Raw genomic sequence first — 15,735 nt, 5'->3', positions numbered from 1 at the left:
GCCTCAATTACTGCGTTAATGCGGCGTGGCATGGAGTCGATGAGTTTCTGGCACTGCTCAGGTGTTATGAGAGCCCAGGTTGCTCTGATAGTGGCCTTCAACTCTTCTGCGTTTTTGGGTCTGGCATTCTGCATCTTCCTTTTCACAATACCCCACAGATTTTCTATGGGGCTAAGGTCAGGGGAGTTGGCGGGCCAATTTAGAACAGAAATACCATGGTCCGTAAACCAGGCATGGGTAGATTTTGCGTTGTGTGCAGGCGCCAAGTCCTGTTGGAACTTGAAATCTCCATCTCCATAGAGCAGGTCAGCAGCAGGAAGCATGAAGTGCTCTAAAACTTGCTGGTAGACGGCTGCGTTGACCCTGGATCTCAGGAAACAGAGTGGACCGACACCAGCAGATGACATGGCACCCCAAACCATCACTGATGGTGGAAACTTTACACTAGACTTCAGGCAACGTGGATCCTGTGCCTCTCCTGTCTTCCTCCAGACTCTGGGACCTCGATTTCCAAAGGAAATGCAAAATTTGCATGGTTGGGTGATGGTTTGGGGTGCCATGTCATCTGCTGGTGTCGGTCCACTCTGTTTCCTGAGATCCAGGGTCAACGCAGCCGTCTACCAGCAAGTTTTAGAGCATTTCATGCTTCCTGCTGCTGACCTGCTCTATGGAGATGGAGATTTCAAGTTCCAACAGGACTTGGCGCCTGCACACAGCGCAAAATCTACCCGTGCCTGGTTTACGGACCATGGTATTTCTGTTCTAAATTGGCCCGCCAACTCCCCTGACCTTAGCCCCATAGAAAATCTGTGGGGTATTGTGAAAAGGAAGATGCAGAATGCCAGACCCAAAAACGCAGAAGAGTTGAAGGCCACTATCAGAGCAACCTGGGCTCTCATAACACCTGAGCAGTGCCAGAAACCCATCGACTCCATGCCACGCCGCATTAACGCAGTAATTGAGGCAAAAGGAGCTCCAACCAAGTATTGAGTATTGTACATGCTCATATTTTTCATTTTCATACTTTTCAGTTGGCCAACATTTCTAAAAATCCCTTTTTTGTATTAGCCTTAAGTAATATTCTAATTTTGTGACACACGGAATTTTGGATTTTCATTTGTTGCCACTTCAAATCATCAAAATTAAATGAAATAAACATTTGAATGCATCAGTCTGTGTGCAATGAATAAATATAATGTACAAGTTACACCTTTTGAATGCAATTACTGAAATAAATCAAGTTTTTCAAAATATTCTAATTTACTGGCTTTTACCTGTATATGAATTGCCTGAGAAGCTGGACAAGACAAAAAAAATAAAATAATCCTCTCATTTTCTCAAAAACTCGACAGCGCGCTTTATAACCCGGTGCGCCTAATGTACGGAAGGATTCTGGTTTTGCTTACCGACCTTGAAGCAATTTTTTGACCAGTAGATGGCAGTCAAACATAAGAGATACGTGTAGACTGCACTATGATGGCAATATGACTCAAGTAAACAACACCAACATTTTACATGTTCCATTGAAAATACAGAACATTACACACGGCGCTCAAAACTCGAATGGAATAAGCGGTAGAAAATAGATGCATTAATGGATATGTATCTATATATATATATATATATATATATATATATATATATATATGCAGAGGTGGGTAGTAACGCGTTACATTTACTCTGTTACATCTACTTGAGTAACTTTTGGGATAAATTGTACTTCTAAGAGTAGTTTTAATGCAACATACTTTTACTTTTACTTGAGTATATTTATAGAGAAGAAACGCTACTTTTACTCCGCTACTTTTATCTACATTCAGCTGGCTACTCGCTACTAATTTTTATCGATCTGTTAATGCACGCTTTGTTTGTTTTGGTCTGTCAGACAGACCTTCATAGTGCCTGCGTTTCAACAAATACAGTCACTGGTGACGTTCACTCCGTTCCACCAATCAGATGCAGTCACTGGTGACGTTGGACCAATCAAACAGAGCCAGGCGGTCACATGACCTGACTTAAACAAGTTGAAAAACTTATTGGGGTGTTATCATTTAGTGGTCAATTGTACGGAATATGTACTGTACTGTGCAATCTACTAATAAAAGTTTTAATCAATCAATCGAAAGTGTGAAGGAAAAAAGACCCTTTTTTATTTCAACCGTACATCCCGTCAAAAGCCTAAAGACTGACTGCACAGTTCCTGTCTTCACAATAAAAGTGCTGCTCCATCGCGCCTGTGCTTTCAAAATAAGAGTCTCCGAAAGCCAGCGCAAACGAGCTAGCAAGCTACGGAGTTTGCCGCCAATGTATTTCTTGTAAAGTGTATAAAAACGAATATGGAAGCTGGACAAATAAGATGCCAAAAACCAACCACTTTCATGTGGTATTAGACAGAAAGGAGGAACTTTTTTTCTCCTCCATTTGAAAACTTGGACGTTATCAGCACTACTGTCTGATTACAATCAATGCAAGTCATCAGAATCAGGTAATACACCAACTTATATTCTTGTCTTCATGAAAGAAAGGAATCTATATGTGTTAAACATACATGTATATTCATTAAAACCCCTTTAACATGTAAACAAAAACGGCAAAATAAATAAATATAAATTATATACTGTATATATATATATATATATATATATATATATATATATATATATATATATATATATATATGTGTGTATATATATATATATATATATATACACATCGAGAGGAGCCAGATGAGGTGGTTCGGGCATCTGGTCAGGATGCCACCCGATCGCCTCCCTCGGGAGGTGTTTAGGGCACGTCCGACCGGTAGGAGGCCACGGGGAAGACCCAGGACACGTTGGGAAGACTATGTCTCCCGGCTGGCCTGGGAACGCCTCGGGATCCCCCGGGAGGAGCTGGACGAAGTGGCTGGGGAGAGGGAAGTCTGGGCTTCCCTGCTTAGGCTGCTGCCCCCGCGACCCGACCTCGGATAAGCGGAAGAAGATGGATGGATGGATGGATGGATGGATATATATATATATATATCGACATATATATATATATGCCTCGAAAGAAAAGCCTCGAAAGAAAATAATGTTTGCCTTGGTGCCCTTCTAACATGCCTTGGTGCCCTAAAATATGAGCCCTCCTTTAAGACAACACTTGCCTTGTCCTTAAAAAGTTCAAATTCGAGGCCTGGTATTGGCAATACAACCTGGTATCAGATCGATACGGAAATGAGCAGCATTTCCCACACTTATTGCGCAACACACTCACTTTTACTGTAGTTGTGAAAAACAAAGCCTTTTTAAGGTCGTCCGTAAGGTTGTCGCACATCTCAGCGGTGAGTCCAAGCCGGATCCTAGTTAGTCCACCTTAAATATTACACACGCCTCTGAGAGGGGAAGGGAAGAAGAGGCTGCACACAGGCTGACGTCTCGTAGACCTTTTTTCCCCTTTAGCGCTCTTCATGGCTTCCTAACATTTGCTGGAGTTATATCGAAGTTGTTATTGTTGTTTTTACTTTTTACTCCTGATGGGCGTTTCGACTGGAAGAAAGCAAACACACAAGTTCATGTTGTCCACCGACTTCTCCCCTCGTCATTTGTAGCATTTTCACTGGCAACTTTCTTCTTTCTTTTTTGTCCGGTGATGTGATTCTCCTCAATTTATCTGGAGCGGTTTTTTTTTGTGTGTGTGTCAAAGGCAGGATTACGTTTGTCCACTTTTGCAAACTCGGATTTTCAACATGCTGGCGAGCACGACACTTTACGCGGCCAAGAAACGGAAGAAGCCGCAGCAGAAAATGTAAGTCAATAAATCATCTGGCGGTTGATATAATTATTATAATTACACTATTGTCTTTTAAAGTTAAAGTGCCAATGATTGTCACGCACACACACTCGGTGTGGCGATATTATTCTCTGCATTTTGACCCATCCCCCTTGATCACCCCCTGGGAGGTGAGGGGAGCAGTGAGCAGCAGCGGTGACCGTGCCTGGGAATCATTTTGGTGATTTAGCCCCCAATTCCAACCCAACATTGATTGATTGATTGATTGAAACTTTTATTAGTAGATTGCAGTGTTTCCCACAGGGCAGGCATCTATTTGTGGTGGTGTGGTCGGGGGGTGGCGGCGGCAGCGGGGATGACCAAGAAGAACGCGGAGTTGGAATATAATTACAACACTTTATGTACATATTTATATACAGATTTGAACAATTAGTTATTCACTGAAATATATTTATTAATTGTGGTTCTTACAAAAAATATATCTTATAAAATATAAAAGCTAAAATGTCTCTTAAAGCTCTGACCCTTTAATTAGTGAATACTAAATAATTTAACTTTAGCCTACTACTACAACCATATTATTTACCAGCAACATAAAGTGAAACAGAGGCAGAGGTGTATGTTTTGTCGTGGTCCTCTCTATAAGGCACATAAGAATATAAATTAGGACCCTTTTCATGAGAAAAGTGCATTTCTGATCTGACCCTGCTTTATTTTTCAGTGTTTGCTGAGTCTCACCTGTTCCCTCCGCCCTAATTTTTCTACTTGCCCGACTTCTCAAATCTACTTGCCCCAATATTTTTACTTGTCCTGCCTAGGTTTTTTTCTGGCTGTGTAGTGCTCATGGCTTATATCTTACTAAAATCCTCCCCGTTTACTATTTACAACACTACACAGTATTTATTATTATTATTATCTATAATTACATTTAAATGACATTGCATACATGTAAAATTAAATGCTATTTCACATTATTTGACCAGTAGCAGTTACACCCATCTGAACAGGTCAGCCACCTGTTTAAAGCCCGATCACAGTTGAAATCTTGAAATGAAGGGCTTTTAATGGCCAAAACATTAACCTGGACAACATTTTAACAGCTGGTTGGCTCAGATTTTATTCTTTTCATTGCATTCACATGCTGCAGTGGACAGTGGACATTTTAGCTTGAGTATTAATGTAGTATCTGAAGCACCGTCTCCACGTGTGTTTATTGACAACAGGGTTATAACCTGGACACGTTAGCTCGTCGGTATGAAAACAGGTGATTGTTATTACGTCCGTCTGCCTCGGACCCTGAGTCAAACAGCGGCGGTGTTAATGAAGCAGCGTCAGGCTGCTCACCGTCAGTGAAACGCTCGGTGAAATCGCGGATTAACGTTAAATATATGACGAGCCGCGAGCGATGCAGCTATAACCTATCTACCTATAACCTATATTACCCTCGTATTTTGATCCCGTCCGTCCGTCCGTCTTCGTCTTCGTCGTCTTTGTCTTCTTCTTCTTCTTCTGGCCCACCAGGTGAATTAAGTGCTATTGGCGGAGTTACAATGCATAGTAGGCTACCGCCACCTACTGCACCGGAGTTGTAACTACAAGCAACATTCACAGACAGAGTCCCATTGCTTTTATGAGCGGTCGAGCGAGTCAAAAGCCGAAAAATCCATTTGTGGCGGACGTAATTCTTCCGTGGCGGGCCGCCACAAATAAATGAATGTGTGGGAAGCACTGGATTGCACAGTTTAGTATATATTCTGTACAATTGACCACTAAGTGGTAACACCTGAATACGTTTTTCAACTTGTTAAACTTGTTCACGTAAATCAATTCATGGTACAAATATATACTATCATCATAATACAGTCATCACACAAGTTAATCATCAGAGTATATACATTGAATTATTTACATTATATTTACAATCTGGGGGGTGGGATGAGGAGGGTTTGGTTGATATCAGCACTTCAGTCATCAACATTTGCATCATCAGAGAAATGGGCATTGAAACAGTGTAGGTCTGACTTGGTAGGATATGTACAGCGAGCAGAGAACATAGTGAGTTCAGATAGCATAAGAACAAGTATATACATTAGGAATACATTTGATTATTTACATTTAGTTATTTACAATCCGGGGAGGTGGGATGTGGAGGGGGGAGGGAGTTAGTCAAGGGTTGAAGTTGCCTGGAGGTGTTGTTTTAGTGCGGTTTTGAAGGAGGATAGAGACGCACTTTCTTTTACACCTGTTGGGAGCGCATTCCAAATTGATGTGGCATAGGAGGAGAATGAGTTAAGACCTTTGTTAGATCGGAATCTGGGTTTAACGTGGTTAGTTGAGCTCCCCCTGGTGTTGTGGTTATGGCCGTCATTTACGTTAAGGAAGTAATTTGACATGTACTTCGGTATCAGGGAGGTGTAGCGGATTTTATAGACTAGGCTCAGTGCAAGTTGTTTTACTCTGTCCTCCACCCTGAGCCAGCCCACTTTGGAGAAGTGGGTAGGAGTGAGGTGTGATCTGGAGTGGAGGTCTAGAAGTAATCTGACTAGCTTGTTCTGGGATGTTTGGAGTCTAGACTTGCGGGTTTTGGAGGTGCCAGGGTACCAGGAGGTGCATGCGTCATCGAAAAAGGGTTGAATGAGAGTTCCCGCTAGAATCTTCAAGGTGCTTTTATTGACCAGAGAGGAGATTCTGTAGAGAAATCTCATTCGTTGGTTGACCTTTCTGATTACCTTGGTTGCCATTTTATCACAGGAAAGATTAGCCTCTAGAATGGAACCTAGGTAGGTGACCTCATCTTTCCTGGTGATTACAATGTCGCCCACTTTTATAGTGAAGTCACTGACTTTCTTGAGATTGATTTGGGACCCAAATAGGATGGATTCCGTTTTACCCAAGTGTATGGATAGCTTATTGTCAGCGAGCCAGGTGCAAATTCTACAGAGTTCAGCACTGAGAATTTTTTCCACCCGTGACTTGTCCTTGCCGGATACCAGCAGACTACACGCTGCAAAATTTTGCACAAAAAAACCAAGCACAACAAACTTTTTCCTGCATCTGAAACCGAAGCCTCTGGCTGAGTGCGGGAAATGCAACAATTTACGAGGTGAACAAGACCGCGACAACAAACAAACTCTCGCTAAAAAGAAGCTTACTGTGGTGGAATCATTTACACAAGGTGCCATGTTTGATGACATAGAATTGCAGTGGAGAACAATCACTAGGTAGATAGTAGAGATGCGCGGTTTGCGGGCACAACCACGGAGTCCGCGGATTATCCGCGGATTGGGCGGATGAAATAAAAAAAAATTAGATTTTATCCGCGGTCTATATTAGATATATAACAACGGGCGGGTGCGGTTCTGATCAAATGTTACATCGGGTGGATGGCGGATGGTTGACGACTTTCTGATGCGGTTGCGGATGAAATAATTGCCTATCCGCGCATCTCTACTAGGTAGATAGGTCTTTATTGTCATTGCACAAGTACAATGAAACGTTGTTTTCAGCACAAACCTGTTCAAGATTAGACAAACAAACAGTGTACAGGGTTACAGAACAGGAACGCTGATTGGTCGCCACAAGGCGCCCCGTAAAAGGTGGGAAAAAGGTAAATGCTGGGGAAAGATGAGTAAAAAAAATACAATCTAGACTGGGCTCCTAAGGGGGCCCAGTCTGGAGTGGGAAAAAACCTCCATAGCAAAGCACATATACATATTACAACATACATCTCGAGATATCTAGCAACAGAGGGAAGGGCGAGGTCATGATGGTAGGCCGCAGCTCTCAGGCGCTGACCGTCCATTCATCACCCCTATGGGATTTGCGTCGAGGGCGTTGTATTGGGGTTGGGGTATGTGTGTGTGGCGTATATTTTTGTGGTTGCAAGTGTGTGTGTAAGCCCGTAGTGTGTCTCTGCTTTCGCGGCCTTGATGTCCTTGCCAGTCAGTCCAAAGTCAACAACAACAGGTGTGTGTCCATGAGAGACAAGAAGGGAAGTTTGTTGTGTCTTCACCGCACTGTCCTTCGGTAGAGTCTCCAAGCCAGGGAAACAATCCAAGTTAGAATGTTTTGTACGTGAGTAAAAATAAAATTTGCTTTTCACTCTAAATTGTCTATGACTGGTCCTCAAAACTGCGGAGAAGACAGTCCGATGTGATCCAAAATCACAAGAGTGTCCACAGTTCTTCCTGCATCCTCCAATCATTTGTGGCAGCTTTGGGCTACTTTGAAGTCTGCCAGCAACTTCCAATTTGTCGACAAACCAGAGCAACGCTTACTCCAATCAGCAGATGTCCTGTTGTCATAATCCCAAATAGGTAGATATCTTCACGTCCTCGACTGAAAAGGGTTGCCAGGCACACGGCACTCCTTCTTCTCCCAAGAGTCCGTCGCGTGTCCAGCAACAACCGCTCCGTCACGACAAGCAGGTTCCCCCAAACCCAAGATCTTGTCAATTTCGTTGAGGCCAGTTAAATAGTTCCAATGTTTAGATTTGGAGAGCAGTGCAAAAAGAGGCAACAAGAAAGTTAAGACAAGACAAAGAAGCAAGCAGGAGAGATAAGGGAGAGGGAAGGGGAGCCTCCGCCCTCGATGAGTGCCAGAGAGAATGTAATGTAAAGCAATCACTCTTCACAACCGTCAAGATGTAGTTTAGACACAATGAAAAAGCCTACCCCTCGTTATGCCCACTACCCCTACATACAGTCTTTGGGACCCCACTAAAAAAAAAAATAATAATAATAAAAAAATTTGGGACCCCACTACTTTCTTGGGAACACGCAAAATGTAGGGATAGTAGGGCTGGGTGATATATCGAATATACAGGTAAAAGCCAGTAAATTTGAATATTTTGAAAAACTTGATTTATTTCAGTAATTGCATTCAAAAGGTGTAACTTGTACATTATATTTATTCATTGCACACAGACTGATGCATTCAAATGTTTATTTCATTTAATTTTGATGATTTGAAGTGGCAACAAATGAAAATCCAAAATTCCGTGTGTCACAAAATTAGAATATTGTGTAAGGGTTAAATTTTGAAGACACCTGGTGCCACAAACTAATCAGCTGATTAACTCAAAACACCTGCAAAGGGCTTTAAATGGTCTCTCAGTCCAGTTCTGAAGCCTACACAAACATGGGGAAGACTTCAGATTTGACAGCTGTCCAAAAGGCAACCATCGACACATTGCACAAGGAGGGAAAGACACAAAAGGTTATTGCTGAAGAGGCTGGCTGTTCTCAGAGCTCTGTGTCCAAACACATTAATGGAGAGGCAAAGGGAAGGAAAAACTGTGGTCAGAAAAAGTGTACAAGCGATAGGGATCACCGCGCCCTGGTCAAGATTGTGAAAAAAAACCCATTCAAAAATGTGGGGGAGATTCAGAAGGAGTGGACAGCTGCTGGAGTCAGTGCTTCAAGATCCACCACCAAGAGACGCTTGAAAGACATGGGTTTCAACTGCCGCATACCTCGTGTCAAGCCACTGTTGACCAAGAAACAGCGCGCAAAGCGTCTCACCTGGGCTAAGGAAAAAAAGAGCTGGACTGCTGCTGAGTGGTCCAAAGTCATGTTTTCTGACGAAAGCAAATGTTGCATTTCCTTTGGAAATCGAGGTCCCAGAGTCTGGAGGAAGACAGGAGAGGCACAGGATCCACGTTGCCTGAAGTCTAGTGTAAAGTTTCCACCATCAGTGATGGTTTGGGGTGCCATGTCATCTGCTGGTGTCGGTCCACTCTGTTTCCTGAGATCCAGGGTCAACGCAGCCGTCTACCAGCAAGTTTTAGAGCACTTCATGCTTCCTGCTGCTGACCTGCTCTATGGAGATGGAGATTTCAAGTTCCAACAGGACTTGGCGCCTGCACACAGCGCAAAATCTACCCGTGCCTGGTTTACGGACCATGGTATTTCTGTTCTAAATTGGCCCGCCAACTCCCCTGACCTTAGCCCCATAGAAAATCAGAATGCCAGACCCAAAAACGCAGAAGAGTTGAAGGCCACTATCAGAGCAACCTGGGCTCTCATAACACCTGAGCAGTGCCAGAAACTCATCGACTCCATGCCACGCCGCATTAACGCAGTAATTGAGGCAAAAGGAGCTCCAACCAAGTATTGAGTATTGTATATGCTCATATTTTTCATTTTCATACTTTTCAGTTGGCCAACATTTCTAAAAATCCCTTTTTTGTATTAGTGTTAAGTAATATTCTAATTTTGTGACACACGGAATTTTGGATTTTCATTTGTTGCCACTTCAAATCATCAAAATTAAATGAAATAAACATTTGAATGCATCAGTCTGTGTGCAATGAATAAATATAATGTACAAGTTACACCTTTTGAATGCAATTACTGAAATAAATCAAGTTTTTCAAAATATTCTAATTTACTGGCTTTTACCTGTACTGGATATATCGCGGGTTTGTCTATGTGCGACATAGAAAATGACTATATCGTGATATTCGAGTATACGTTCTCACACAGTTGCTTTTAGCTGCGGGCATTACACTACAGGCTTTTCTCACTCCTTCTTGTCTCTCCTTCTCACAGAGACATAAAACAAGCGCACCTTCTTACATACGTCACATACTGTCGCGCGTGCAACGTAATACGCCCTCGCCGAGCAGAGAGGTTGCAGCATGGGTAAAGTCAGCTGTGCTGCTACCGGTGCGGTGCGAGTGGTAATACGAGAGAAAGAAGGTGCGAATCTAATAACAAATGAAGGAAGAATTAATTCCCAAGAAAAATAGCATGGGGTCCATCGTCTGGCGGTGGTTTGGCTTCAAGCGGGAAGATGTTGAACAGACAACCGTAATGTGTCAATTATGCGGCAAAAGCGTCCCCCCACACCTTAGACTTAGACTTCCTTTTTATTGTCATTCAAATTTGAACTTTACAGCACAGATAAGAACAACATTTCTTTACATAAGCTCATGGTAGTGCAGGATAAAAAAGCAATAAGGTGCATATATAAATAAAATAAAAAAATATAAATAATATATAAATATATATAAAATAAATAAATATATATAAATATATATAAATTAATAAATAGATTACTGTACAGATAAATATATTGCACTTTTTCACATGCGTCCACGTTTATGGATGTACGTTATATTGTCTTTTTTATTCCAGCGAGTTAATCCATTTTGGGGGTAGTTGAGGGGATAATTTGCGGTCCCCTCCAAGGTTTCTCATTCTCTGTGTTGAGTTTTTTCTTGCCCTGATGTGGGATCTGAGCCGAGGATGTCGTTGTGGCTTGTGCAGCCCTTTGAGACACTCGTGATTTAGGGCTATATAAGTAAACTTTGATTGATTGATTGAATGACGCACAGAGTGAGACGTATTTCTCCCTATTTGAAGCGAGAGACGATTAAACGTGAGGCTCAACATGTCTGACACTCCAATGCCAGTGTGGGCGGAGAAACCCCCCAAACTCAGCCAGTTACGTAATTGCACTAATTAAAACCTCAATGTTGATTCGTTGTCGATTAATCGTGCAGCCCTAGTGTACATGACTCCAAAATACTTTCAAAAATAAGGTATTGATGTACAATCTGTCTACTTTTAAGTCCTCTAAAAATGGGGATATACTAAAGTCTGCATAAAAGGGCTATAACTCCTAACAGGTAAATTATTTTCAATTGTGTGAAATTAAAGGTGAAAGTCCACACCTTGAGTGTTTTATCTCATTATCCAAATTCAGAACTGAAAAATATTGATTTCATCCTGCTATGTGATACTGATACCAAACTTGGTATTAATACTATCACTATTTGGATTGATCCGTCCACTACCCTTGTAGACAATGTTTATTCTTTCTCCATCCATCCATCCATTTTCTACCGTTTGTCCCTTTTGGGGTCGCGGGGTGTGCCGGAGCCTATCTCAGCTGCATTCAGGCGGAAGGTGGCGTACACCCTGGACAAGTCGCCACCTCATCGCAGGGCCAACACAGATAGACAGACAACATTCACACTCACATTCACTCGCTAGGGCAGAACATGCAAATTCCACACAGAAAGATCCCGAGCCCGGGATTGAACCCAGGACTACTCAGGACTACTCAGGACTAAGGCTGCAGCTAACGATTATTTTTCTATCGATTAATCTATAGATTATTTTTTTCGATTAATCGGTTAATCTATAGATTATTTTTTTCGATTAATCTATAGATTATTTTTCCTTTTACCGATTATTTTTTTTAATTTAAAATGAAGATGAAAAAATAAATGTAGGCCAGTTTTTTCAAAAGGCATGGCTTTTATTTACAAAAAAAAAGAAGTATGGCCACTCAGTCAACATGGACAACAACATGACAAAATATTCTGTAACAATGTTAACATTTAAAACTTTTAACATTTAACAACATTAAAAGTAGCTTATTTGCTTTTTAATGTGCAAATATAAAAGTAAACATCCAGTGTAAATCTTAATATTCTGCAATAGTATAAGCATTTCAAAAGTAAAAGTATTGCTTATTTTGCTTTAAAATGTGCAAAAATAAAGATGAACATCCAATACAAAAAAGTGCAAAACGAAATATTCTGTAACAACAGTGTAAACATTTCAACAAAAGTAAAACTTTTGCTTATTTTGCTTAATAACACAACAATGATAGTATGATTAAAGTGAAAGTTAATTGTTCGTTTGTACATAGTATATGTAACTGTTAATGTTGTAAAAGGTATTTGCACAACTAATTAACGTTAGCGTTAAAGAGGAGCACGTCTTTGTAAACACTGAACAGGCAGGCCAAACGTGCCTCTCAGAGCGAAACGGTGCTTTAGTTTATGAATTTACAATGCAGATACAAATGACACATTCATGTTTTTGTGTAATGATGACAACGTATACTCACGCGGACGATTGACTAGTTGATGGTGATGGCAAGAACGCTGTCGGGTGTTTTCTTTTCAAATGTTCGTTCATAGCCGTTGTGCTGCTATGATAGGCCATTTCCACTCGACACAGTGTGCATACAACAACATTATTAGCAGAGGTGGGTAGAGTAGCCAGAAATTGTACTCAAGTAAGATTACTGTTACTTTAGAGATTTATTACTCAAGTAAAAGTAAGGAGTAGTCACGCAAATATTTACTTGAGTAAAAGTAAAAAGTATGTTGTGAAAAAACTACTCAAGTACTGAGTAACTGATGAGTAACATAGACACACATATCATATATATATATATATATATATATATATATATATATATATATATATATATATACACATATATATATATACACACACACATATATATATACACATATATATATATATATATACACACACACATATATATATACACATATATATATATATATACATACATTGATATATACAGTATATAATTTATATTTATTTATTTTGCCGTTTTTGTTTACATGTTAAAGGTGATTTAATAATTATACATGCATGTTTAACATATAGATTCCTTTCTTTCATGAAGACAAGAATATAAGTTGGTGTATTACCTGATTCTGATGACTTGCATTGATTGTAATCAGACAGTAGTGCTGGTAACGTCCACGTTTTCAAATGGAGGAGAAAAAAAGTTCCTCCTTTCTGTCTAATACCACATGAAAGTAGTTGGTTTTTGGCATCTTATTAGTCCAGCTTCCATATTCGTTTTTATACACTTTACAAGAAATACATTGGCGGCAAACTCCGTAGCTTGCTAGCTTGTTTGCGCTGGCTTTCGGAGACTCTTATTTTGAAAGCGCAGGCGCGATGGAGCGGGACTTTTATTGTGAAGACAGGAACTGTGCAGTCAGTCTTTAGGCTTTTGACGGGATGTACGGTTGAAATAAAAAAGGGTCTTTTTTCCTTCACACTTTTGATTGATTGATTGGAACTTTTATTAGTAGATTGCACAGTACAGTACATATTCCGTACAACTGACCACTAAATGGTATCACCCCAATAACTTGTTTCAACTTGTTTAAGTCCGGTCATGTGACCGCCTGGCTCTGTTTGATTGGTCCAACGTCACCAGTGACTGCATCTGATTGGTGGAACGAAGTGAAACGTCACCAGTAAGGCAGGCACTTTGAAGGTCTGTCTGACAGACCAAAACAAACAAAGCGTGCATTAACAGATCGATAAAAATTAGTAGCGAGTAGCGAGCTGAATGTAGATAAAAGTAGCGAAGTAAAAGTAGCGTTTCTTCTTAGGCCGTTTATTGAAATACTCCCACACTTTTGACGACTTTTGGCGTGCTTTTTTCCCCTCGCTCGCACCGCTCGCAGCATCTGTTTTGCGCTCCGCCACGACGGTAGTGTGACGTAAATATGCGACGCGTCGACGCACAAAAACGGCGTCAACGTATTTACGTAACCGATGACGTCGACTATGTCGACGCGTCGTTTCAGCCCTACTCAGGACCTTCATATTGTGAGTCACATGCACTAACCCCTGTGCCCACCGTGCTCATTAAGTCTAAATGCTTCCTCTTCATTTCTGTCAAAGTGGTGAATCATGTCCCTTGGTTCCAAAGTAAGGTCTTTAAAGATTATATTCCTCACTTTGATGTTATCAGTTTGAGATGTTAATCCTAGCCCGATAACAGCCCGTACAGAACTTTGGTAGAACTGGTAGTGGGTGATGGTGTGTGAAGTTCTACCTGCATTCATCACAACTAGGCATGTTTCCACAAGGGAGGAGGGCAGAGTAACATGAGACACGTTCTATGTTTTTCTCAGAAGGGCCTCGACATACTTTCTTTCCTTCTGTCTTGCTCTGTTTTCCTTCCTCCCTAAACCCAAATGATCCTAGTTCTGTGTCACGCAAATGCTTATGTAAGTCGGCCATGATCCATCAGCCTGTTTAGTAAAAGTTACTCTCATCCTTCTCCACCTTCTCATTTTCAGTGAGTTACAAAAGAGGCCCAATGCAAATCCATACCTGCCAACTACTCCGGTTTTCCCGTAATTAGTACGGTTTTCATCAACCTATTCCGGGTTACGGTTGCAGTGATAAAAAATACGTTTTTTCATTAATTAAAATTTTTTTTTTTTTTAAAGTTTTATTCACGAAATCGCGTAACAACAATGACAATCGACACTGCTTCCCGTAACTTCCTATCGAGCCATTCCGAATGCCATGCGCGAGGCTATTTATAGCACCGCTGCCAAGCACGAGGCACCAGTTGCCATTGTTTCCAAACGAGCGAACGATCATGGAATCAGCCGGAGAAAAATCGCAAACGAGTCTTAAACCGAAAAGAAAACTGCAGTCATTCCGTGAAGAATATTCAAAAGCCTATCCGGGAATAATTATCCCTTCCAAAAAGGGTGAAAACTACGCGAATTGCACCTTGTGCAGACAAGATTTTTCGATCGGACACGGAGGAATTAGCGATGTAAAAGACCACGTTGGGACAAAAAAGCACAAGTCTAATGCCGTTGCTAGCGATTCAAGTGGAAAACTTTCAACGTTTTTCGGATTTTAGCCACAAAAAGGTAATGACACCAATGTTATCTATTGGAATTGTTTAGTACTGTTATACTGTTAAAAGTGTTTATACTATTTATGCTTTCAAGTCCAAGTTGAAGAAATCTTGTTAAATGTTGACAGCATAACTACCAAAATACAGAAGTACCGTATTTTCCGCACCATAAGGCGCCCTGGGTTATAAGCCGCGCCTTCAATGAACGGCATATTTCAAAACTTTGTCCAACTATAAGCCGCCCCGTGTTGTAAGCCGCATCTAACTGCGCTAAAGGAATGTCAAAAAAACAGTCAGATAGGTCAGTCAAACTTTAATAATATATTAAAACCAGCGTGATGTGGGCGCGCATGGAATCGTATATCAACATGGACGGAGCTGCGTGAAAAAAGCCACCTGGCCTCTTCGCGTAAACTTAAACTTACCTTAACCACTCGCTCATCTTTTCTTCATCCATCCCTTCGAGTTAGCTTTTATGATGACGCCGGCTGGAAAGGTCTCTTTTGGCAA

The 15,735-nt window shown here is 41.1% G+C and overlaps 1 protein-coding gene across 1 annotated transcript in view; it reads left to right on the top strand.

Annotated features, from left to right (window-relative positions):
- Positions 1-3,390: 3,390 nt before the first annotated feature.
- LOC133578368 (aryl hydrocarbon receptor-like) overlaps positions 3,391-15,735 on the top strand; it is a 106,133-nt gene continuing 93,788 nt past the window's right edge. Inside the window, exon 1 of the mRNA XM_061932742.1 lies at positions 3,391-3,783. Within this exon, the coding sequence (XP_061788726.1) occupies positions 3,725-3,783 (59 nt within the window). The 5' untranslated portion in view covers positions 3,391-3,724. The remainder of the gene's footprint in view (positions 3,784-15,735) is intronic.

The sequence above is a fragment of the Nerophis lumbriciformis genome, linkage group LG38, assembly GCF_033978685.3.
Source record: "Nerophis lumbriciformis linkage group LG38, RoL_Nlum_v2.1, whole genome shotgun sequence".
NCBI lineage: Eukaryota > Metazoa > Chordata > Actinopteri > Syngnathiformes > Syngnathidae > Nerophis > Nerophis lumbriciformis.
The sequence above is the reverse complement of the archived record's forward strand: the minus strand, read 5'-3'. Positions and strand labels throughout refer to the sequence as shown.